This window comes from Xiphophorus couchianus, chromosome 11, assembly GCF_001444195.1.
Source record: "Xiphophorus couchianus chromosome 11, X_couchianus-1.0, whole genome shotgun sequence".
Taxonomy (NCBI): Eukaryota; Metazoa; Chordata; class Actinopteri; order Cyprinodontiformes; family Poeciliidae; genus Xiphophorus; species Xiphophorus couchianus.
The window spans coordinates 14,586,683-14,609,237 of NC_040238.1; the positions used below are offsets into that span (position 1 = coordinate 14,586,683).

A 22,555-nucleotide genomic window follows, 5' to 3' on the forward strand; every position below is an offset into this window, starting at 1 on the left:
GAGGTTTCAGACTCACTTTGGATAAAGAAAGAAATTAACTTCACCAGGATGAAGATGAAGAGGCTGTCTGAGAGACATCAGAGCGCGACGGTTTCCTGTCCTTCAGCGTGACGTCACACCGCCGTGGCGTCTCGGTGGAGAGAGGCCACCGAGAAGAGAGGCGGAACCAGTGAAGAACCAGTATATCCGGCTTCCACACCATTCCAGCTCCATATTTTGCTCTTCATGCTGATCTAGGAGGAAGACGCCTCTGCCTGACGAGTTTCCTGGTCCGACTATCAGGCCATGACAGAACCCTAAGGTCAGAGGTCAACAGGAAGCCTTTTGTCTCCTGAAGCAGTTTCAGTCACAGCTTCCTTCCAGGCCTCACAGCGAGAGCGGCTGGTGATGAAGGTGTGCTGCTCTCAGCTTCCTGTCCTCGGGGCCAATGATTGGCCCCTCAGGTGAGCTCAGGTGTGAGATGGGTAAAGGTTTCTGTGCTGATGGTTAATAATCTGTTAATAATCTGCTGGACTCTATCCTGAAGCACAGAGTTCCTTCAGACGGACGACTGCAGCTCGGATGGAGGACGACACCAGGGTAAGGCATTCACGGTTCTGATTCTGGTTCTGGCTCTGGTTCTGGTCCAGGTTGGGGGAGTTCTCAGAACTTGAGGTGAGGCTTTCAGGGCTCAGAGTTAAACTTTGTTTAAGCCTTTCCAGTGTGATAAGAATCAGTTTCTGTGAAGACATATTATTAAATCTGTGACGAATGAAACCTCCAAGCCATCCAGCTTCAGGTGTCAATGCACCTCTGGACACACAGGTACACAACACTTGAAGTAGGTGTTGTGTACCTGTCCATTCTCAGAAACGTGTGCGCCTTCCTGGAAGTAGTAGCAAAGTTTGTTTGCTCTGAATTGGGTCACAGTGACACAATCAGCGGTTTATAGTCCATGCAAATGATCTACACAGTTACTACATTCCTCAGTCAGTTAGAATGACCTGAAAACACCAGGAATCACCTGGAAACACCTGGAATCACAAGGAGAACCAATTACTTCCTTCTGTTAGGTGAATCACAACAAACAAGCACCTCCTTCCTGCTTCTTGTGAAGAGGTTGAGTCAGTACCAGGAGCTGCTAGTTAGCTGTTGGTTAGTTGCTGGTTAGCTGCTGGTTAGCTGCTGCTGGCTAGGTGCTGAGGGCTAACTGCTAGCCAGCACGTTATTATCAGATTCCTGCTTTGCAGCATCAGGAGTTGTTAGCACAATGCCACTGTGGAAAAACTCAGCAGCGTTTCTTTTTTTTTTTTCGTTCCTGGCCATTTCTTTTTGTTTCTGGCTGTTTCTGTTATCACACAGGCAATGCTTTTATTTCTGTCCGTTTCTGGCCTTTTCTGGCTGTTTCTTGCCGTTTCGGGCCAGCCACAGAAAGCTGCCAATGGGAAGCTCGCCCTGTCGTTTCAGTCGTTTTGTTTCCATTTTCTGCTCTTGCAGCAAGGCAGACTCTAGTCAGAACATCAACAGTGACTAAATGTCGTTCAGTGTCTGATTGGCAAATAAAAACATGAAACGTATTAGTCGTGTTAGGAACGCAGTCCTCTGTTTTCTTCTGTTTCTTGTTGGACACAGGTAGATTTTACCTGCAGCACCATCTGCTGTTGGTCTCATCTGAGACCAACTGCTGACTGGCTACTGCCTCTCAGGCTGGGTTTTTATTGCTGAGGAGAACCACCTAGTGGGTTCATACTGACATGTTTACCCTGCAGGGTGTAAAGATATGTTCATTCAGCTTCCCTGATTTTCTCAGGAAAAAACTCTTTACTTTTAAACCCCTTCAAGGAAAGCTAAACAGAGCGGCAAGTGCTGCTACCTAATTATCTGGCCTTGGTGTTTTGGACCTGGAACAGAACTCTGGACCTTAAGGAGTGGATTCAACACTACTGTTGTAGAAAAATCTGTTTTCTCAGAACTAAACCGTTTCTTCTGCAGTTAATGTCTTATTCTCACTAAATGTTCCTGAACTCCATCTGTTGAACCTGAATACCTGGTCAGGCTGCTGCACCTCTGTCCACACAGAGCCCGGATTGCCTGGAAGATGGACGGGGCCGCAGGCCGAGCAAGGCCGACTGTTCCATAAACCAGCCAATCAGAGCAGAGAGGGCGGGACTAGACATGATTTATACCATTGAAGATGTTCCACCATGGTACCTGTGCATCCTGCTGGGACTACAGGTGAGAATCGGACTAAGCTGGTCCAGTTCCATCCAGAGCGTTTCTGGCAGAACTCTGCAGACCATAATGGGTCAGGTGGGTCCTAACTGGATGTTTCAGTTTACTTCGTCTTGTTCTTGATGAATCAGAATGAGTCACAAAGCAAAGATGTCCTTCAAACAGCCTAAAAATTTTCAGTCCATTTAAATCCTGTTCAGGAGTCCGATCCAGTAAATCTGGAGGTTCTGACAGAATCCTGCTGGTGCCGGCTTTCCCTAAAATAACTACTAATTATTTTTAGCAGCAATAATCAAATGACCAATAAAGTTGTGCAACATTGAAGAGTTTTAGGTTTTCCTTCCCCCTGAGTTGATTTCCAATCAGTTTTATTTGGGGTGTTGCCAAGGAGACCCTGTGGTTGGGTAGCGGGTCTGAAGCAGCTTCCTCTTCGGGACGCTGAGTCCTTGATCCTTGACAGGAAAGCAGCTCCATCACAGTGGGTCAGAACCGAACTGTAGCACGGCCAAAACTACCAGCGTTTGATCAGTTTCTAGAGAACAGAGAAGTTTCGGAGTCTGACATTGGTTTGGCAACGTTGCACACCGGAGCAAAATTAGCTTTACAGATAGCTGATCAAAACTGCTCATTAACTGCCAGCTGGGGGCACAGCCACCATTTGGGTCGTTGAGCTTTCTTCTGAGACTGAAGGGTGACTCTTTTCTCATTGGTTCACAGCATTACCTGACATGTTTCAGTGGCACTGTGGCAGTCCCATTCCTTCTGGCTGATGCTATGTGTGTCGGACAAGACCAAAACACTGTCAGTCAGCTGATCGGAACCATTTTCACCACCGTTGGAATCACCACACTGATCCAGACCACCTTTGGAGTCAGGTAGGTCTCTGCTGAAGCTTCAGGAGAATATGAGGAGCTTAAGACTAAAGTGAGTCTGTGCTTCCAGGCTTCCTTTGTTTCAGGCCAGTGCTTTTGCCTTCCTGATTCCTGCTCAGGCCATCCTCAGCCTGGACCGCTGGGCGTGTCCCAGTGAAGGTGATGCTTTATTTCTCAGCACTAATGCTTTGCTTCTGTAAGTAAACATGGCGCCCCTGACATTTCTGGGTTTTATTTCCAGATGTGATTTATGGGAACTGGAGTCTTCCCCTCAACACCTCCCATATCTGGCACCCTCGCATCAGAGAGGTATGATGACCTAGGTGGTCAGGCATCTAGATGTGGGTCAGGACTAATGAAATTTACGTTTTAAGGGTCCACACTGAGGCCAAGTTCACTTTTGACTCATACCTTGGTAGAATCTCTGCATCAGGAAACTGTAAGAACCAAAACAAAACCCATTGAAATTCTGGTCTCTTCAGACAACTTCAACAAGTCCTTAAAGAAGACTAAACTTTAAGGGCCTGAACCTGGTTCAGACAAGGTCATGACAAACTCTGGACTGGACCAGAACTGGACCTCTGCCTCTCTACTGGAGCCTGGTTCTCTTCTGTTGATCAGAGACAGAAGTTGCCAGGTTCTGCTGCAGGTCTGATAATAGAAGACATTACTCAATCTCGTCAGACTTCAGTTTAGCTTAAAACTTCATTGTTAAGGTGGTTCTGATCCATTTAGTATTTTATGGCACAGAGTCCTGTGGAGTAGTATGTCACCTCTTAACCCCCACAGTGCCCTCCTGACCCTTGGCCAACCTGCATCTCCTCAGCTGGGTCAGATTTAATTCGTTCTTCGTGGTCTAAAAGATTCTGTGATGTTTCTGTTTTCTATAGGAGCGCATGCTAGAGACGATTTATACTTTGCTTGTTTACAGATTCAGGGAGCCATCATCATGTCGAGTCTGGTGGAAGTTCTGATTGGTTTGTCTGGATTACCTGGTCTGCTATTGGAGTACATTGGTCCACTCACCATCACACCAACCGTCTCCCTGATCGGTCTGTCCGTGTTCACCACCGCTGGAGACCGAGCTGGGGCCCACTGGGGCCTGTCTGCTTTGTAAGACACCTGTCCACCTGTCTGTGAAACCTGTTGATCTGTCCACCTATCAGCATCTCTGAACTTCACAGTTTGAAACATGTAACCCTTAACAGACATGTCTGTTTCTCTCTACAGATGCATGTTACTGATTGTGCTGTTTGCTCAGTACCTGAGGACAACATCACTTCCTGTTCCTGTTTACAGCAGAAGAAAAGGCCTGACGTCCACCAGAGTCCAGATCTTCAAGATGTTTCCTGTAAATGAGACTCCACAGAGACGGTGAAGTCAGCGAGGACGTAATGTAATGATATTATCCTCTGAATCTCGTCTCAGATCATCCTCGCCATAATGCTGGTCTGGCTCGTTTGTTACGTTCTGACTTTAACTGACCTGCTCCCTAACGACCCGAAAAGCTATGGACACAAAGGACGGACCGACGCTCGTGGGGACATCATGGCGTCAGCTCCCTGGTTCAGGATGCCCTACCCATGTAAGGAATTTGCCAAGGAAACGCCCCTGATGTAATGAAGACACAGGGCTGATAATGATGGTGATGTCCCATAGGTCAGTGGGGGTTGCCGGTGATGACTGTTGCTGGCGTGTTGGGGATGTTGAGTGCCACCATGGCGGGGATTGTGGAGTCCATTGGAGATTATTACGCCTGCGCCCGTCTGTCGGGCGCCACGCCGCCACCAGTTCATGCTATCAACAGGTGAGTCTGGAAGTCGGTGGCTGTTTTCCTTTCCTGTTCAGGTTGTTGATTTCCCGCTTTGCTTATTTCAGGGGGATCTTCACTGAGGGAATCTGCTGCGTCATTGCAGGTCTGTTAGGGACAGGAAATGGATCGACCTCCTCCAGTCCCAACATCGGAGTCCTTGGAATCACCAAGGTGAAAATCTTCACCAGGATGAATGAGGCCCTTCTTTATATCTGGTCAGATTACTCCAAGTTTTACTGGTTCCAGATTAACTGGTGCAGGGTTTACTGGTGCAGGATTTACTGGTACTTGGTGTTCTGTTGCTGGATGTAGTCATCCCGGGCCTACTGGTCCATTTATTACTAGTTCTAGATGATTGATTATAGGGTTTAATGTTCTGCTCTATTTAAAATTATTTTGTTTATTTAGCGTCAACTGACAGCTAGTGTCACGTCACCATGGGAGCTGAGTGTCTTGTAGTTTCTGGTCACCACTAGGGGGAGTATCTCAGTTTCATGTGCTGATTCCAACAAAGGCAGCTAAGCGGTTATTTAAGGCCAGTAGAAATCTATCTGGGTGTTGCTAATGAAAAGGGGAAACGGTTTTCTGTTGTGCTTAAACAGTTATCTGGCTTGTTCTTAATAGAAATGTAAAGATAAATGTTCTAGTCCTGGTCAAAAATAACACTGAGGTTCTTTATTGCTGGAGATCAGGTGATTGGCCAAAGAGTTTATGTTTTATAAACTCTGGATCCATAGACAACGTCTGACTCCTTGAAACAGGTCGTTACTATTTAAATGCTCACATACTTGATTAACGACTATTTTCTCAAGAATTACAGATTAGAAAGGAAGATTAGATGTAGGTCTGTAAATAAGCCATCTTAAGTGAGAGAAGATTTCTAAGTAAAAGTTAAATTACAGATAGCTTAAAAGGTGGTGGTCCATGTACTAAGGAGAGGTTCATCCTATCTAAAATGGGGGCAGGAATCAAAGGAAACACTTTAAATAATTTGGTTCTGATTGGGTCCAACATGCATGTTGAAGGAAGAAGATGAGATGTTTAATAAGACAAATCTCCGCTGACTCAACACAGATCAGTTCTGTAGTTACATCAATGCCGCTTCACTTACTGAGGATGAAGCGTTCATGTTCAGGAGGATGACAATCATTTTATTTTGAATAGAATCAATTTTGGTTGGCTTCAATGATGAAAATCTTTTGTTCTTGCAGGGCCAAGTTTATTAAAAAATAATTAGACAGCACAGGATTATGGGTAAGTACTGTTATTGCTTCACATTTAATGCCAGATGTGAGCATAAGGTCTACAGTCTGACCGTAAGAGTGGGTAGGACTGTGAATTCTCTGAGTAAAGCCAATTCAGTTTAAGATAGCATTAAAGCTACATTTAAGCTAGCATGACGGTCAACGTCCCCACATAAATGATCTTTACAACTAAATCAGATAAAAACAGAGATCTAATTTGACAAAACGTATTTCGGACATTAACAAACATTGACCAAACTGTGAAATTATTCCTACATGTTTAAGATCTTTGCTAAGGAGCAACATGGTGGCGTAATGTGGTGCCTGTGATGGACTATTGACCTGTGAGAAACCGTTTTCTTCTTAAATCAAACATGACTTAAAGAAATGTTGCCTCCTGATTTAATGCCTTTAAATTGGGTCTCTGTCACTTTAAAAAAACGTCTGCTCCTTCTGAAGCTCCACCTGCAGGAAGTTGTTCCAACACGGCTCCTCTATTAACCCTTTAAGGTTTTTACCAGCGTTCCTATAATGAGCTCTGCAGCTCCACCTTGGAGATTAAAATATTTCTGAAACACAAAAGAATTAAAGAAACACTCCAGGTTTGTTGTTGATGTGGAAATAAAATTATAACATGACGGAAAGTTCAAAAAGCTGATTTCACATCATACTGACCCTATAAATGGAGGAGTTTGTCTTTTGCTGCTACTTTAGAAAAGAGTCTTCTAAAAATGTCAGAAGGTTTAGGAGTTTTAAAGTCAAGCGGAGCAGCATTGGTAGTAGGGCTGCACCGATTGCAGTTTTCTGGCCTATCGCCAATTACCGATCTTTTAAAAAGCTTAACCTGCCGATTCCGATTTTGGTCGATGCCATTTTTTTTTTTTTTGTCTGAAATGTTGCTCAATATAGCAAGAAAGTTGTTGAGTTGCCAACAGTGGGTCACTGTTAATAATTGTAAACGTGCAGACATAGCTTGGAGGGCCGGTCTGTCAGTCAAACTTTTCTCACTGGAGAGCAAGTGAGGACAGTGATTGATTCTTAAACCTTTGCCAAGCTAGATAAGGTTGATGGATAAGATCGGCTCCGTATGTAAAAATTGGCCGATCAATGATCTCCCAAAATTAAGGAAATTGGCACCAATAAATCGATAAATCGGTGCACCCCTAGTTGGTAGTAAACTCTATAGACCTGGACAGGCCCGAGTCTTTAGTCCACGGAAAGAGAACATGATGGCGTTTTGCAGTGTGTGTTGATGTTTGTCTGAAGGTCGACCTGTGTGCAGGTGGGCAGCAGACGGGTGGTGCAGTTTGGAGCTGGGATCATGTTCATCCTGGGAGCGGTTGGGAAGTTCACAGCTCTGTTTGCCTCTCTGCCGGATCCCATCCTTGGAGGAATGTTCTGCACATTGTTTGGTAAGCCACAGGTTCTTTCAGCTCAGGTGAGTTGATGAGATCACATTAATCCTTTTTTTTCTCTTTCATCCGCAGGTATGATCACAGCTGTTGGTCTATCAAACCTGCAGCTGGTTGATTTGAACTCTTCCAGAAATCTTTTTGTTCTCGGGTTCTCCATGTTTTTCGGCCTCACGCTGCCAGCATACTTGGACACACATCCGAAAGCCATCAGGACAGGTGAGTGTGTTTACCTGAGAATGTTAGCGTTCATTAGAGTTTTTTGTTTTGTTTTAATATTTTTCTTGATTTGCTGCTTTGAGTCCCTCAATTTAAAACATGAAAGCTGAGCTGACCCCCCCCTGCTGGTGGATAATGAAATGACACCAGAGTTACACACTGCTAGTAGCTGCGTCTGCATCCATGACCTCCAGTCAGTCACCTGTCCTACCTGTCGTCGTTACCATGGCAACTGCATCTTGTGGCTGGCAAGGCAGGACTTTCTGATTAATCAGTCGTTCTACAGACCAGAACTGAACCGGTTCTGATTTGGTTCTGATTTTGAAACTGATTCAGTTTCAGTATGAATAAAATCTGGAGTCCTCCTAACTGGACATTAAAGACTCTTCTGGTTGGCTGTACTGGTTTTCGTCTGGAGCTGCTGGTTGGCTGTACTGGTTTTCATCTGACTGAAATTATTCTCTCTCTTCTGGTTCAGGTGTTGCAGAACTGGATCAGATTCTCACAGTTCTTCTGTCCACTGAGATGTTCGTTGGAGGTTTCCTGGCTTTTTGTCTCGACAACACAATACCAGGTGAACAACAACCCAATCATCTGTTGCCAATAGCAACAGCTGATCAGGAGCATTTTCAGCTCTAGTCTTCATGGAGAACTTTCTACTGAATGTTTCACAGAATTTCAGTTTTTATATCAAGCTTCTACAAATACATAAAAGCGTCAAATCCCTTTGATTAGGTTTATTTCTTAAGAAAACCAATCCAAAAAATGACAAGAATGGAACCAACAAAACCTAAATATTGTGGACAGGTGGAGCTGCAGTGATGTCACACTCACCTGTTTTCTTCTTCTGTGTTCAGGAACGAGGGAGGAGCGAGGACTTGTGCAGTGGAGCTCCTCAAGCGCCGCTCCCACATCAGGCCACGCCCCCTCTCCAGGCTCCGCCTCATATGACTTCCCTGTGGGCATGGGCGTGGTCAGACGGACCCGCTGGCTCCGCCGGTTCCCCATCTGCCCCACCTTCACAGGTTTCAGGGTGTGTGAGGAAGATCTGCCCCCGGAAGGGGAGGAGCTAGCAGGACAGGGGGAGGAGCTAGGAGACGCCCCCCTGCCAAGCACCAAGGTGTGACAGTGATGTCATAAGGCTGAGCCAATGAGGTTGAATTTGATCAGATTAAAGCTGCAGTTTCTTCCAGAAAATTGATCAGAAGGTTTGTCTATCAATATGATTATTGATTAAATTATGGCACCTGCAGCTGGACTGTTTCCCATCTGCTGTAGCGCCGCCCCCTCCTCACCTTTAGGGTCAGAACCGGGACCAAATGTTCGGGTCAGAAGCTTGTTAGGTTTTCAATAAAATGTATTGAACTGTGTTTCTGGTGATGCTCTAATTTAACTTTACAAATGGCACCCCCTGCTGGTCAAAAGCAGCCAAGTTACTCAAGATTCAACAAGTTCTCATCAGGAACTACCTGAGCCCCGTTCTGTTTGGACTGGCCACAGAGTTATGATGCTTTAGTGGAACTCGGTTCCAGAGGTCAGGTCCTTCCTTCCTGGAACCACGACTGAACTCTGACCTTTGGGCTTCCTAAAGGTCAGGAACCATAACCCTTAATTCACCGAGTTTCAACTTTCACCATAAAAGCCTCTTCAGTTCTGATCAGTTCAAATTGGTTCTGATCGGTGGAACCAGACGGTCCGCATGTCCAAGAAACAACGAGTCCAGTTCCACTACCATGTTTACTTAAGAATGTGGCCATCTCAATCACGATGATTATTAAATTTAAACGTAAGAATCTTGAGCACAAATTTGATCACAATGGTTAATTTATTAAAACCTGAAGCTTCAAAGTTTGACATTGAAAGAATGAAAATCTGACATTTTTTATTTCAGCAAAGATTTCACATTAAATGAAATTGCAGCCTTATTTTATAAACTCCACTGCTTTTCATGTTGAAGTTTGTTAGAAATGAAGGAGTCAGTAACGCTTAGAAGCAAAGGGTTAACCCTAACTCTGATCCTGAAGTCCTCCACTGATCAACTGGCGGTTTGTCAGCAGAACCTGTGATGAACTTTGACCTCCTGAGAAGGAAGCTGTTGCAGCAGAGACGGCCTATTTAAAGTCCTTTGGTTTCGCTGACATTAAACATTAATTAGCAAAAATAAAATCTAGAGGAGCAGCTGGAGCTTCAGGTCTGATGGAGGATCATGGTGACATCATCATGAGGTGTTGTCATGGTAACAGGTAGGTAGGGCCTACCGTACAGCAAGGGCACGCCCATCAGTGGAAACTGAATGACTGGCAGGACTGTTGGGTTTCTCCCCAACATGGGGAGGGCGGAGCCTGCAGGTAGGAACACCTGGACGAACTGCCCAGTTTCCGGGTCCAGCAGCAGCTTCCTCTGAGCTGCTGGGCCGGCGTCCATGTAGAAGCAGTGATGACTGCTGGCGTCTAACGTCAGGTGACAGGAAGCAGGGACACTAAGCAAGGCTCCGGGTGCTGCAGTGGAAACCAGGTCCTTGCATACCTGGCCAGGTGTGAAAGTCTGTGAGCTCACAGGTAAGGGCTGCTGCGGCAGTTGAACCTGTTCAAGTCTCCCAAAGCTCCTGCAGTCCGGATCTCTGCTGGTTTCAGTCTGATTTGAAGAATTATCCCTGACTTTGATCGGATTTTTGTCAGGGTTCACCAACAGGTGGAGAGGGGGAGGAGCTGGGGGATGAAGGTGGGATGGCATGCAGTTCAGAGGAGGGTGGGTGAAGGGGACACTTCTCAGGTGGGACTGCAGCCTGTAAAAACAGGGATGGAAGAGCTGAATGGGAGCAAAGGGAGAAGCTTCACATCGGGTGGAGCGCTGGCTCTGGGTGGAGCATGGACGGAATTGGGGATCTGGGGCAGACTCAGAGGACTTCTGTTTCTGGAGATCAGGTGATGAGCGCTGCAAGGAGGCAAGGGAGACTGCAGCTGTCTCTGATTGGTTCAGTTCTGAAGGGACATGGTGGATGGGTTGGACATGGCAGATGGGTTCGACGTGGTGGATGGGTTGGACATGGTGGATGGGTTGGACATGGCGGATGGGTTGGACATGGCGGATGGGTTGGACGGGGGGCCTGCCTTCAGACTCGCCCATTGGCTGACTGTTTTGTTTTTCAATTGCTGTCGGATGGCTGCCAGCATCGTCCTGTTGCCTGTTCTGTGATTTGCTGAGAGATGCCGTAAACATGGCAGCACGATGTTTACCCTCTGCAGCTGGGTGACGTGAGACGCTCTCCTCCTGGCCAATAGCGTTGCAGCTCATTGGGTTCATGCTAACAGCTTTGCTGTTGCTGATGCTGTTGAAACTTTTCACATCTCTGACCAGGTGCAGTGGAGCTTTGGACGCACCTGTCTCCCCCTGCTGTTCACCCTGCTGCCCTGCAGGGGGGGCAGGTGGAGCATGCGGGGCAGGTATTGCCTCCAGCTTCTTCTTGCTGCTGCTCTGCTCCACTTGCATCTTCTTGGACAGGATGTTCATTAAGAGGCTTGACGCCATCTTTGTTTTACTTTCATCCAGAGAATAAGATTTCTGAAGGCATCGCCGGCTTCCTTCCAGCGGGAGACCTGAAAGATCAGAAAACTGGATCAGAACTCAGTCTGCCACCAGATCTGGTCACGTCTGTACAGGGAAGCAATATGTAAGTCAGTTCAATCTGGTTTACATTAAAACATGAGCAGCAAAAGGCTTTCAGGACAAACGGCTGATCAGCTTCAAACATCAGTATGGAAACCTGATGATCGACCAACCAGAAAAACCAACCAACCAACCACCCACCCAACCAACCAACCAACCAACCACCCCACGTCAATGTTTTGTCAGTTTGCTGTTTTGGATCTCTCCGATGTTTCAGTAATGACCTTGAACTGCTGCTGTGTTTCAGGATTACATTGAAATCATTTTCTAAATATCTGACAGAGAAGCTTTTACCGCTGTTGGCCCCTGCAATACGGCCTTGGTAGACCCTGTAGCTGCCAGCCTCGCCACTGGCTGTGGGATGCGTGTGCAGCGATGCAGGCATGCTGTTCTGGCGTAGAAATGAAAGTGGACGGGAATGTCTTTCGGTAACTCCTCCCCTCTCAGGAGGGTCGTCCTTCATCATCACCTGTTCAGGTAAGCAGACAGGAAGACAAATACGCTCATGTGATGAAATATTCAGTTCTTAAGAAATGTCCCCCATTGATGGTTTTACTCATTAAACAGAAGTGAAGCATCACTCACACACACACTACCAGCTGCTGCCCCATTCGGCTAAATCTTGTTTCCGTCATGGAGAAGAAGTGGAAGAATATGAAAACTTCGGAGTTCATCCGGACAAACTGGAGATGCAGCAGAGAAACGTCTAGACTGTAGAGGAACAGAGCGACTGCACGTCTGCAGACAAACTGGTTTAAACTACGACATAAAGAATATGTTGACAGACGGTCAACGTGTTCTAATTCAACCAAATATGGTTTAATGTTTGACCATGACAGGCGAAAACCAAAACAATAACAGTTGTGAGTGCATGACTTTGGACTAACTGCACTCACCTGTCTCTTAAAGGGACAGTGACCTCAAAATGACAGGGTGGACAGGAAAGTCAGGAAGTTGAACAAATTATGGGAATGTAAAATAAACCCTGTGATGGACTGGTACCTGTCCAGGTGTCCCTGCCTTTGACCCAGTGTCTGCAGGAAACGGATGATGGACAAATGTCTAAATGTTTGAATTTTTTCTCTTTTAACCTGTTTGGATTTGGTGCAGCCATCATGAGGGAAATGGAAACAATGGGCATTCTACCTGAGATCTGCAGCGCTGCACTAAGACGTGTGTAAATATTCAGGCATTAGTTCCACATGATTCTGTAAAATGTCCTCTGGATGGATTTTAATGAGAGCAGCAGAGAGAAGCTGAATCACTTCAGGGATCAAATCTGATGAAAGAATGTTTTCACTGATTTATCTGCTGTTCTCAGGAAGGTAAATCAGTGACGATGTCAGAAAAACTCACCTGTGTTTCCATGGTTACGCGCACACATTCTAAGCCACTCTCAGGCTCCAACTCTTCATCGTCCGATTGGAGGATAACGGAGGGAGAGAAGTGCAGAGACAGATCCTCCTCGGACCATTCGCTGCCTTCGTCCTCTTCCTCGTCATCCCTGCTGAAGATGTCCAGGTACTCCACCTCACGCTCACCTGTCCAGGTGACTTCTGACCTCTTGTCTGCAGGATCTAGTAAACACGGCAGAAGGATCTGTGGGCTGGAGCTGTGACAAGGCGGCAGGTCAGCCTCAGCGCAGCCATGTGCACCGAGGTCCTTCCTTACTCCTCTTCCTACCTCCAGGACACTCATAGTTTTTCTGTGGAGGAAAAAGATAAAAAAAACAATTATGCTGGTGTTTGGTGTTAATGACGGGTTTACTAGAAACTCTAAATAATTTACACAGAAATATTTAAAAGGCTAAATTACCTTCCATGTTGTAACTATCCAGTTTACAGCAATTAGTTGATATTTCAGTTTAACTTTCTATATTTATTATTTTATCTTTATTTATGATTCTCCTCAAAGTTCTGCACTTCATCCTCATGTTGTCATGATTAATCACTAAGAAGGTTTCCTTAGTAACCTGTGTGATTATTAACACATCTTATTAGTCTTAATAATCACTAATAACACTGATTAATCACTAATAAGACTGATTAATCAGTCCTGTGACTCCCTGCTGCTGATTAAACATACATTTCTTCAGAGTTTAAATCTCAGAGTTTCGGGTTCTGTGGCTCGGTTTAACTTCGACTCAACGGGAAAGAGTTCTGAAACTGAAATCATACATCAAAACATTTTCAAAGCGAAATGAGTTTATTGTTTGGTTAAAATAAATCACATAATTACACATCAACAGTTGAACCAATCAGATCTGTTTACCTGGGATCAGATCAGAGATCAGAACCGACTCGGATCATTCAGGTTCTGGACCCAGCAGAGTCCGGCTCCAGGTCCAGGTAGAATATTACTATTACTGTACAACCAATAGTCCAGGTTCCCGCTGCAGCTGGTTCCGGTTCTGGAGTCTCTGGGTCCAGAACCGGGCGATCCACACCAACACTGCAGGAAAGAGAGAGACAGAGAGAGAGAGAGAGCTTTCTATTTTTGGAGCTGACTGACAGACGAGGCTGCTCTCTCTCTCTCTCTCCCTGTTTCACTGAAGCTTGCTCGCCCGTCTCCAGTCTGTCAGCAACTCTCTCTCTCTCTCCTGTCCACATTGGTGTTGTTCTCCAGCAGTAACCCAGCTGGAGCCATTGATTGGTCCAGGTGATTTAGAGGAGGGATGTATCTAAGTTGCAGGTGGAAGTTTCAGAGGATGGAATTGACCATCTCTGATTTAGACTTTATTTTCTGAAACTCAAGGTTCTGATTTGAGTTTTGGGCCAGTTCTCGCTCCCGACCAGGCGGTGGCGGTAGTGGGCCACCTCGCTGCTTGCAACGCTAGAAATAACCAGCAGCAGAAGACTCGTCATTTCCTTTGCCATATCGGGAGCTGCAGCTGGGTGGTTCTGGTTCTGCGGTTTCGTGGCGGTCCGTGTCAGATGCCTGGGTTCCAGTTCTCAGCTCTGCAGGTGGGTTCGCAACCGGTGCCGGTAGAAATCAGGAAATCAGCACTTGGATCCGAGTCATGCGTTATGGACCCGGACCACAGTTCGAGTGGTGGTGCTCTGGTCATTTCCGGTTAGCCGCCTGCTAACGCCAGAGCTGCTTTACGGCAATCAGCTGATCTGACCGGAAGTGAAGGACCAAGTTGCGCAGCAAGTCCTCAGACAGAGATCAGTGGCCGACACCAGAACCGGTACCAATCAGTGGACGGACATGAGCAGCGCATGCGCAGAACAGAGGCTGGTGTTCAGCCCCGGGCTCGTGCAGCTGGTGCAGGTACCGTTTACCTGTAAAAAAACAGCTGGAGGCCTGGGGGCGTGGCTCCAGGTCTGCAGGTGGGAACAGGTGGGAGAGCTGGTTCAGGTGGGAACAGGTTGGGCCAGGCAGGTCTCGACAGGTAACAGAGACAGGTGCACTCAGGTTTACTAGCGAGGTGGTCCCGTATTTGGAACAGGTCTCCATGGAGACGCTCTGTTCTGTCATCAAAGCGCTGTCATCAAAGTGAGGCCTCCATGTTGTTTCTAAATGTGCACTAGGACTGTTCTGGTTCTGGACGCTAGCTGTTCTCTGGTGTTAATATTCAGTTCCTCTCGGTATTTCGGACCTTCAGTTTGGTACTGAACTTGCCCGTTCCATAGCAACAGGATACGCCCTTGTCTAACCTGGCTCTCTGCTCGTCCCCAGGATGAGGTCCTGCCCCAGGGCCCGAGGGTTCTGGTTACCGGGGCGACGGGCCTTCTGGGTCGGGCCGTCTGCAAGGAGTTCCAGAACCACGACTGGACGGTGAGCGGAACCGGCCTGAGGCGGGCCCGGCCCCGCTTCCTGCGCTGTGACCTGACCGACGAGGACGCCGTGCGCCGGCTGCTGCAGGAGACCAAGGTACCAGAACCCGACCCCGTATGAAAACTTTTGACCTCCTCTCCTCTGGCCAGGTCCAGATGTATCCTGTCGGTGCATGTGATTGGCTGCAGCCTCTGCCCTCTGATTGGTTGACTGGGCTGCCCCTTCCACCAATAGCAGACAACAGACTTCCTGTATGCTTGGACTAGACCAGACAGAGGTTCCTGTATGCTTGGACTAGACCAGACTGAGGTTCCTGTATGCTTGGACTAGACCAGACTGAGGTTCCTGAATGCTTGGACTAGGCCAGACTGAGGTTCCTGAATGCTTGGACTAGGCCAGACTGATTTTGACTTTATTGATCTCAGAACAAATGAAATGTTTTCACTCGTCGTCACCTTTGAGTTTTAGATCAGATTTAATTTCTCTAAGTTTACTCAAATACTGATTCTAAAATATGAATGAATGAACATGGAAGATCTGAACATCCAGTAAAAGTCCAGATTCTTCTGGATCAGAGTCGGATCTGATCCTTCAGCACAACCTGACAACCCGCAGCATCCTCTTCATCAGTCCATTATACGACAGAGTGTGTTCAGTCAGAGGACTCTTCAGTTTAGCTCTCATACAGACTGCTACAGCAGATCTCCCCCAATTAGTAATACTTTTAAACTGGATTATCAATAATACTTTGGGACCAAATTATTATTGATCTCAATAATAGCTTATTGGGATCAATAAGTTATTATTGAACTGAATTATTCCCTCTCGCTGTTGAGCCGTTTTATGTAATGGCGGCTAATAACCAATTAATTTTCTGCAGTAATTTAAACGTTCCTTCACTGTCAAGATGTTTGTAGCGTCTCTGTCCTTGGACAGCCAGACGGGGTCAAAGGTCATGGGTGCAGCAATGTCGCTTTCAGAGAGATTCATTTTCTGTAAATCAGACATTTTGTGGATTCCATTTTGGCAGCAGAGAAAAAGCAGGAAGTACACTCGATGATGTCACTGATCCTCTGACATCATCAGCTTTATTTTTAGTAAAGAGAAATAAACTGGAGGGTCATTTAAAGGTCTGCTCAGGTTCTGGTGCTGATTGACCCGGTCGGCTCGCCGGGCTTCAACCGGTGTCGTCATGGTAACCTGAGCGTTTCTGTTCCAGCCCGACGTTCTGGTCCACTGCGCCGCAGAACGGCGTCCGGACGTCATGGAGAGAAACGCGGACGCGGCGGTCAGTCTGAACGTCCACGCCTCCAGCACCGTCTCCAGGGAGACAGGTCAGTGGTCACATGATGCCGCGGAGCCAGACTCCAGGTTCAGACCACAGACTTTTATATGTTGCATCAGCTGCGGTTCTCACAGACTTTTATATGGCCCTGTTGCCCCACCGTACATCTGCCCCCGGTTCAGACCCGGACCCTCTCTGGTTCTTTATGACCTGGTCCAATCGGGTCTGGTACAAGAACCCAGTTGGTTCAGATCAATCTAGAAATCCAAAAACAGGAAGTTTGTTTTTGCTCCAACAGCTTCCAGTCTGTTCAGAAGGTTCTGGTTCTGTAGAACCATTCTGACGGGACACCCAGAGAGGCGGATCAGTACTTGTTCAGGTTCCGCTCCAAACCAGGGGATTGTGTTTTGGTTCTGATCACAAGGAAAATGGATTTTAACAATCCTGGCGTTCATGTGCCAGGAGGACCAAGGTCATGTATGTTTCCTGTGACCTTTGACCTTTCTGACCGCAGCTGCCTGCGGTGCCCTGCTCATCTACATCAGCACCGACTACGTGTTTGATGGCCGGAACCCTCCGTACGGCGAGGACGACTGTCCCAACCCACTCAACCTGTACGGGCGGAGCAAGCTGGAGGGAGAGAGGGAGGCGCTCAGACACTGCCCAGGTAAACAACAGGCAGGCGACAGGTGGTCTGTCTTGTTGCCCAGGTGACTCACCTGTGGGGGCCAGTTGGCGGCGCTGATGTCTTAAAGTTACCTGATGCTTTACCTGCAGCTAATTCAGGACAGATTTTCACCTGGAAAACTGGACATTTTGGATCAGCTGCTGTTCTCACTAAATCTGCTTATTGTGCAGAAAATCAAAATCAACTCAAATCATTTTTTGATCCAAACAGAAATTAAATAAATTTAATAAGTAAATTGTGGAAGTCCAACCGGCCAGAAAAACCTGGGCTGCAGGTTCTGTTAGGGATTTGCAGAGGTCAGCCAGAGAGACACTAAATGGTTTCCAACAGTATTGTTAATTTATTACAAAAAAATAATTGAAAAATGATGAGTTGGGCCAAAAGCAGAGGTCAACATAACAAAGTGCAACACAAAGAACTGAAGCACAAACTGACCAAGCAAACAAGACATGAGGGAAACTTAAACAGTAGAGCATCACTCCTCCTGACCAGTAGTGGGCGACAGTAGAAAGGGGAAAAACTCCCCTTTAACAGGAAGAAAACTCCAGCAGAACCACAACCGGGTCAGTACCAGTGGCCATCTGACCCGACTGGAGAGAAGACAGAGCAGAAGAACTGAACCATTAGAACTTTCTATGTTGCAGTAAAAAGTTATGATAATGCAGACTGGAGAGTAGTAGGAGAAAAAAGTGAGGTAGTCAGATTGTCTGCAGCCTGTAGCATCATGACTACGGAGGCAGCTCAGATGACCTCGTGGTTCATTGGTGGACTGACCGCTCACCTGTTTCAGGCGCGGTGATCCTGCGTGTTCCCGTCCTGTTCGGGGAGGTGGAGTCTGTGACGGAGAGCGCCGTGACGTCGCTATGGCAACAGGTCCAGGAGGCGACGGAGGAGCGGCGGGCGCTGGACCACTGCCTGCAGCGCTTCCCCACCGACACTCGAGACGTCGCCGCCGTCTGCAGGAAGCTGGCTGAGAGAGCGAGACAGGTGGGAGTTCAGAACACCGCCGCAGTGCGGCGCCTTATTTTACGCACAAGTCGGCATATATAAAAATGAACGTGGCGTGAAAGTTTGCGTAAACAAGCGCAAACGTTTGACCTGCCATGTGCGGCGGCCACGCAAACTTTCTCTGTGGATAATGACAAACTACAAAGCGTCAAAACTCACCGAAATACACTGAAGTCTGACTACATTCATTTATTTGGATCAAGGAGCATCGAACCCGGTGTTTATCATAACTTTAATATTTTATTGTTTAAACATAAACAATGAAACTGAACCACATTTGTCCTCAGACAGTAACGTAACACTCACACAAAATAAAACAAATATATATATATAAAGGATGTGAAAACCTCACTCCAAAGTAAATAGTACTTTTCCTTCCTGCTGTTCAAACAGGCATTTGCACGATCTCTTTATTTTTTTAAATTTTCTTCAAAATGTATTATTTTTATGTTTTGTGAGGTGACCTTATGTACCCTGAAAGCAACTTTTAAATAAAATATATAATGATTACTTATACTGCTACAAGCAAGGACCGCTGCCATGGTTACTGGGACTAGTAGTGGCAGGCTTAAACTAATGTACATTAAGATGTATTGCTGGGTGGCGACAGGGTGGACCAGCAGCAGTTGCGCTCTATTTCCTGCAAATTGGGATTTATAAAGGGAAGGTGCGCAGCGTGCGCACGGCTTTATACATCTGAGTTTTTTTGTGCGCTGCACTTTTTAAAATTTGTCCGTTCGCCAAGTCTTATTGTGAAAATTGTGCAATGTTTTATACATGACGCCCCTGATGTTTGATAAGTCAAGTCTCAGCTGACTGAACACAGGTCAGTTCTATAGTCGTATTAATGCTGCTTCACTTCCTGAGGATGAAGCGTTCATGTTCAGGAGGATGACAGTCATTTAATTTTTAATGGAATCGATTTTATTTAAGGAGAATCCCATGTAGTCGTTACTGCTGAGATCTGGAATCGATGGATCAACAGAGCCGTGACTCTGAGGAAGTTTGGCAACTGGACTGAGATAAAACCTGGGATTGTTATTATTCTCTGTTCTTTGTCTGAGATTTAACAAAGAACTATGAGAAAATACGGCCGTGTGTCAACACAAGATCAGGAGTTTGATGGTGGGAGTGTGCAAGGTCTGTTAATGTTTTGAATAAAATGCTCTGACTCTGAATGTCCTCCACTACAAACCACAAACTGAAGCCATTTTAATGCTTTGGAACAAAAATCTAAGTTAGTTATTTGAATGAATTGCAGGTAATGAAAACTCAGATGTATAGAGCCCTTTATAAATTCCCGCGACGGCCGAAGTCCTGCTGCCTTTAGATGTGTCTGTTGGGTTAGATGGGGAAAACTGCCTCACTAGCCTGCAGTCACATCTGCACAGCTCTGCTGATATGCTAATATGGTAATGAGCCAATAGGATAGCGAGCTGATATCGGAGCCAGGTGAAGTTGTGAAAATGTCAAATACCGTGGAGTTCCCAGCCAGGTCTCTGAAACCAAATCTGTTTCTCTCAGCAGGATCCGTCCATCCGAGGAATCTTCCATTTCTCCGGTAAAGAGCAGATGACCAAATATGAGATGGCTGTTGCCATGGCGCAGGCCTTCAACCTGCCGTCCAATCACCTCGTACCTGTGAGTCAGCTGATTGCTTTATTGTTTTTTTGTTTTCCTAAGACATTCATTATTGCCTGCTGCCAATAATTTTAAGTGGTGCTGATTGGAGTTCTGTTGCATCATCTCATGCTGTCTCTCCATCTTTCCACAGCTGACGGAGCAGCCGGCCGGGTCCGCTCCTCGTCCAATCAACAGCCAGCTGAACTGTTCCCGCCTGGAGCAGCTGAGCCTGAGCGTGGAGCCGCGAGCGTTCTCCGTCGCCATCAGCGAGTGTCTGTGGCCGTTCACGGCCGACAAACGCTGGAGACAGACCGTCTTCCACTGAACCCGTCCTGCTGAAACGGCACCAGTCCACCTGCTTCAAGCTTCACAATGAATGTTTTAGTCTTTTATTTTTTATTTTTTTCCCTTTTTGAGGAGTGAGACACTGGGAGGGATCTGCGTCTCCAGATCATCTGCTGTGGAAACTGAAGTGATGCTGTCAGTGGAAACAGGTTGAGCTGAATATTTCCCCACAGGCCTTGATTTAAGTTTAGCTCTGGTTTAGTTTCTGTTCATAAATCTGATTTACACTGAAAAAAAATTACATGACTGCTTGGACTCGACAGGAAATGACAATAAAAGAAAGTCATTCTGATTTTGTTTGAATGTCATCTAAGGTTAAGATCGAGTTCCCGACAGCTTCAGACTGGAGGTACGAGGGCAAGTTACGTGTCTCATTATAAAGTCATGAAGTTTAACTTGAATTATGTTGGTGTTGGGTTTTATTTTCAACAGCGAAGCGTCTCGTCCGTCAGCGTTCCTGATGTTTGTGTCCAAACAGAAAACATGGGCCAGGATTCAGTGTTTGGAAAGACAAAAGTGATAATCCAGCCTTAATCTGGCTGTGAGAAAAGGGGCCTTGATGCCTCAGTGTTCAATAATCTGACACCAAGGTTTAACATGTCTATGTTTCAGGAAAACACCAGTCAGGTTTTAGATCCCGTCCAAAAGCTGCTAAACATTCAGGTGTTGAAACATCTGGAGTATAAATACGTAGGCTTTAGGTAGTTCTTTAAACTCGTGAGATGGTCACGTGGTTTTTATTTACCAGTTACTTTGATGGTCACTTCACCCATTCGGTCTATCAGTCGATCTCAGTGAACAGGTGAGATAATCAGAGCAAGAGAAGCAGCAGAATCCCACGGAGCCTGTAACTTGTTTGCCTGGAACTTTGACGTAAATAAAGAAATGCCTTTTTGACAGACTTTTTGGAACTGCGTACGCCAGAAACCCACGGTGCCTCCAGTGGCTATTTGAAGTGAATTCACCTTTAAGTCTCAAGTTTTTGATTTTTGGAATTTTGAGTTGTCCGTCAAAAATTGTCACTGCAACGACTTTGATCAGTTTGGTTGAAGGTGGAGAAAGTGTGGTGACAGAGGGCAGGAGAGAGGACATAGCAATGGGCTTAGTTTCCAAGAATGATGTGAAGCATTTCCTGAGGAAAGGGCGACAGCACCCTCTGCTGGCCAAAGTGGAGAACAACGTTTTAGTGGCTTGTCTAAAGTCAGCCTGCTGACTACAGATCCTATGAAATCGCAATAATTGTGATTTAATGAGACCGGCAACAGTATGTTTGCGGTGAAAACTTGTTTTAAACAGTAAATCATGCGTTTCTCTAGGCTTAAAGAATACTTTAATGTCCAAAAAGTGGCTGTGTTGAAAATTTGGTCCTATAAGTGGTTGTATCTAAACAGTCAATGGCGGTCTTAATAGTCAATTTAACTCAGATATTGTGATTTTTTCAAAGTCCTTAAAAACTCCTCGAAATCCTCTTCAGAAAATGACCGAACGCCGAAAATATCATCTAGAAATCGGAAATAATGTATGGGTTTCTTTGAAAAAAATTTTTGTTGTTGTTTTAGGGCTGAGGTCTTCCCCTGGGACAATAAAAATATTTGCGTAAGCAGGAGCGAGTTTTTTTGCGCATCTCAGTGCCCTTTGGAGAAAAAATTCTCCATTGAACTCAGTTTCTAGTGAGTTTTATCTCTAACAGCTGTAAGAGCTCTTTCTCTGTTGTCTGGATATTCTTTGAAGATCTTTCTCACTGCATCAATTCCTTCCTGAATGTCTATATTTGAGTAAAGACTATCGATGTCGAGTGAAAATAGAAACGAATATTCAGGAATAATTAATTCTTTAACTGCTCTACAGCGCCCCCTAACGTGAGATGGGACAAACTATAGGTCGTAGAGATCTGACATTCGGTATGTACTGTAGGTAGATCACCCCAAATCAAGAAAAAAAGTCTCTTGGAGACAGGGAGGCGGCCATTTTGGGTCAGAGGGGAAAATTTGAGCCATTTTTCACTTTACACTTTAACAAACTCCTTAGGATTTAACCTATCAGCTTCATTTTTGGTCTGGATGCGGTAAAGGGTGGGGCATTAAAAGTTATCAAAACAATTTAGCTTTCATAAACGCTCAGGGGGCGTCACCAAGTGGCGAACTTGGCGTACTTGCAAAAGCAAACAAAACGCTATAATGTTCCCAAAAAAGGTCAATTGGTACCAAACTTGGCATGAGTGATCCTGACTGGATGCCTGACCATCCTGTCGCCACAGTCTGACGTCATCTAAGCCCCGCCCCCTCAGGAAGTGACTTCTTTGTACTTGGAAAGCTCCATCTCTGACCCCCTTGACTTAATCAAGATGGTCTTGTTTCAGAACACAGACAACAAGTTGGTCTCACTTGCT

At 46.0% G+C, this 22,555-nt stretch overlaps 3 protein-coding genes across 6 annotated transcripts; 2 read left to right on the forward strand and 1 right to left on the reverse strand.

Moving 5' to 3' along the window:
- Window positions 1-52: 52 nt before the first annotated feature.
- On the forward strand, window positions 53-9,141 carry slc23a1 (solute carrier family 23 member 1). 2 transcript variants are annotated; one of them, XM_028030381.1, is made up of 15 exons: window positions 53-443; window positions 532-579; window positions 2,059-2,214; window positions 2,929-3,086; window positions 3,154-3,242; window positions 3,325-3,392; window positions 4,015-4,196; window positions 4,314-4,434; window positions 4,512-4,668; window positions 4,743-4,890; window positions 4,962-5,067; window positions 7,423-7,552; window positions 7,628-7,771; window positions 8,250-8,345; window positions 8,629-9,141. In XM_028030381.1, the coding sequence occupies exons 2-15, from the start codon at window positions 562-564 to the stop codon at window positions 8,895-8,897; spliced, it is 1,842 nt and encodes a 613-aa protein (XP_027886182.1). In that variant the 5' UTR covers window positions 53-443; window positions 532-561; the 3' UTR covers window positions 8,898-9,141. The 2 variants fall into 2 exon arrangements, with proteins under 2 accessions (XP_027886182.1, XP_027886181.1); XM_028030380.1 differs by having other exon boundaries at window positions 428-443; window positions 527-579.
- A 436-nt stretch (window positions 9,142-9,577) lies between these two features.
- Window positions 9,578-13,992, reverse strand: LOC114152472 (uncharacterized). The gene is made up of 4 exons (XM_028030378.1): window positions 13,709-13,992; window positions 12,794-13,142; window positions 11,732-11,906; window positions 9,578-11,367 (listed from the first exon to the last, which is right to left on the reverse strand). The coding sequence occupies exons 2-4, from the start codon at window positions 13,133-13,135 to the stop codon at window positions 9,959-9,961; spliced, it is 1,926 nt and encodes a 641-aa protein (XP_027886179.1). The 5' UTR covers window positions 13,136-13,142; window positions 13,709-13,992; the 3' UTR covers window positions 9,578-9,958.
- mat2b (methionine adenosyltransferase 2 non-catalytic beta subunit methionine) lies at window positions 13,992-20,567 on the forward strand. 3 transcript variants are annotated; one of them, XM_028030385.1, is made up of 8 exons: window positions 13,992-14,095; window positions 14,192-14,400; window positions 15,119-15,313; window positions 16,437-16,551; window positions 17,017-17,169; window positions 17,981-18,177; window positions 19,723-19,839; window positions 19,973-20,567. In XM_028030385.1, exons 2-8 carry the CDS (start codon window positions 14,371-14,373, stop codon window positions 20,144-20,146), a joined length of 981 nt encoding a protein of 326 aa, XP_027886186.1. In that variant the 5' UTR covers window positions 13,992-14,095; window positions 14,192-14,370; the 3' UTR covers window positions 20,147-20,567. The 3 variants fall into 3 exon arrangements, with proteins under 3 accessions (XP_027886186.1, XP_027886184.1, XP_027886185.1); XM_028030383.1 differs by lacking the exons at window positions 13,992-14,095; window positions 14,192-14,400 and adding an exon at window positions 14,541-14,710; XM_028030384.1 differs by lacking the exons at window positions 13,992-14,095; window positions 14,192-14,400 and adding an exon at window positions 14,541-14,710 and having other exon boundaries at window positions 19,726-19,839.
- Window positions 20,568-22,555: the final 1,988 nt, after the last annotated feature.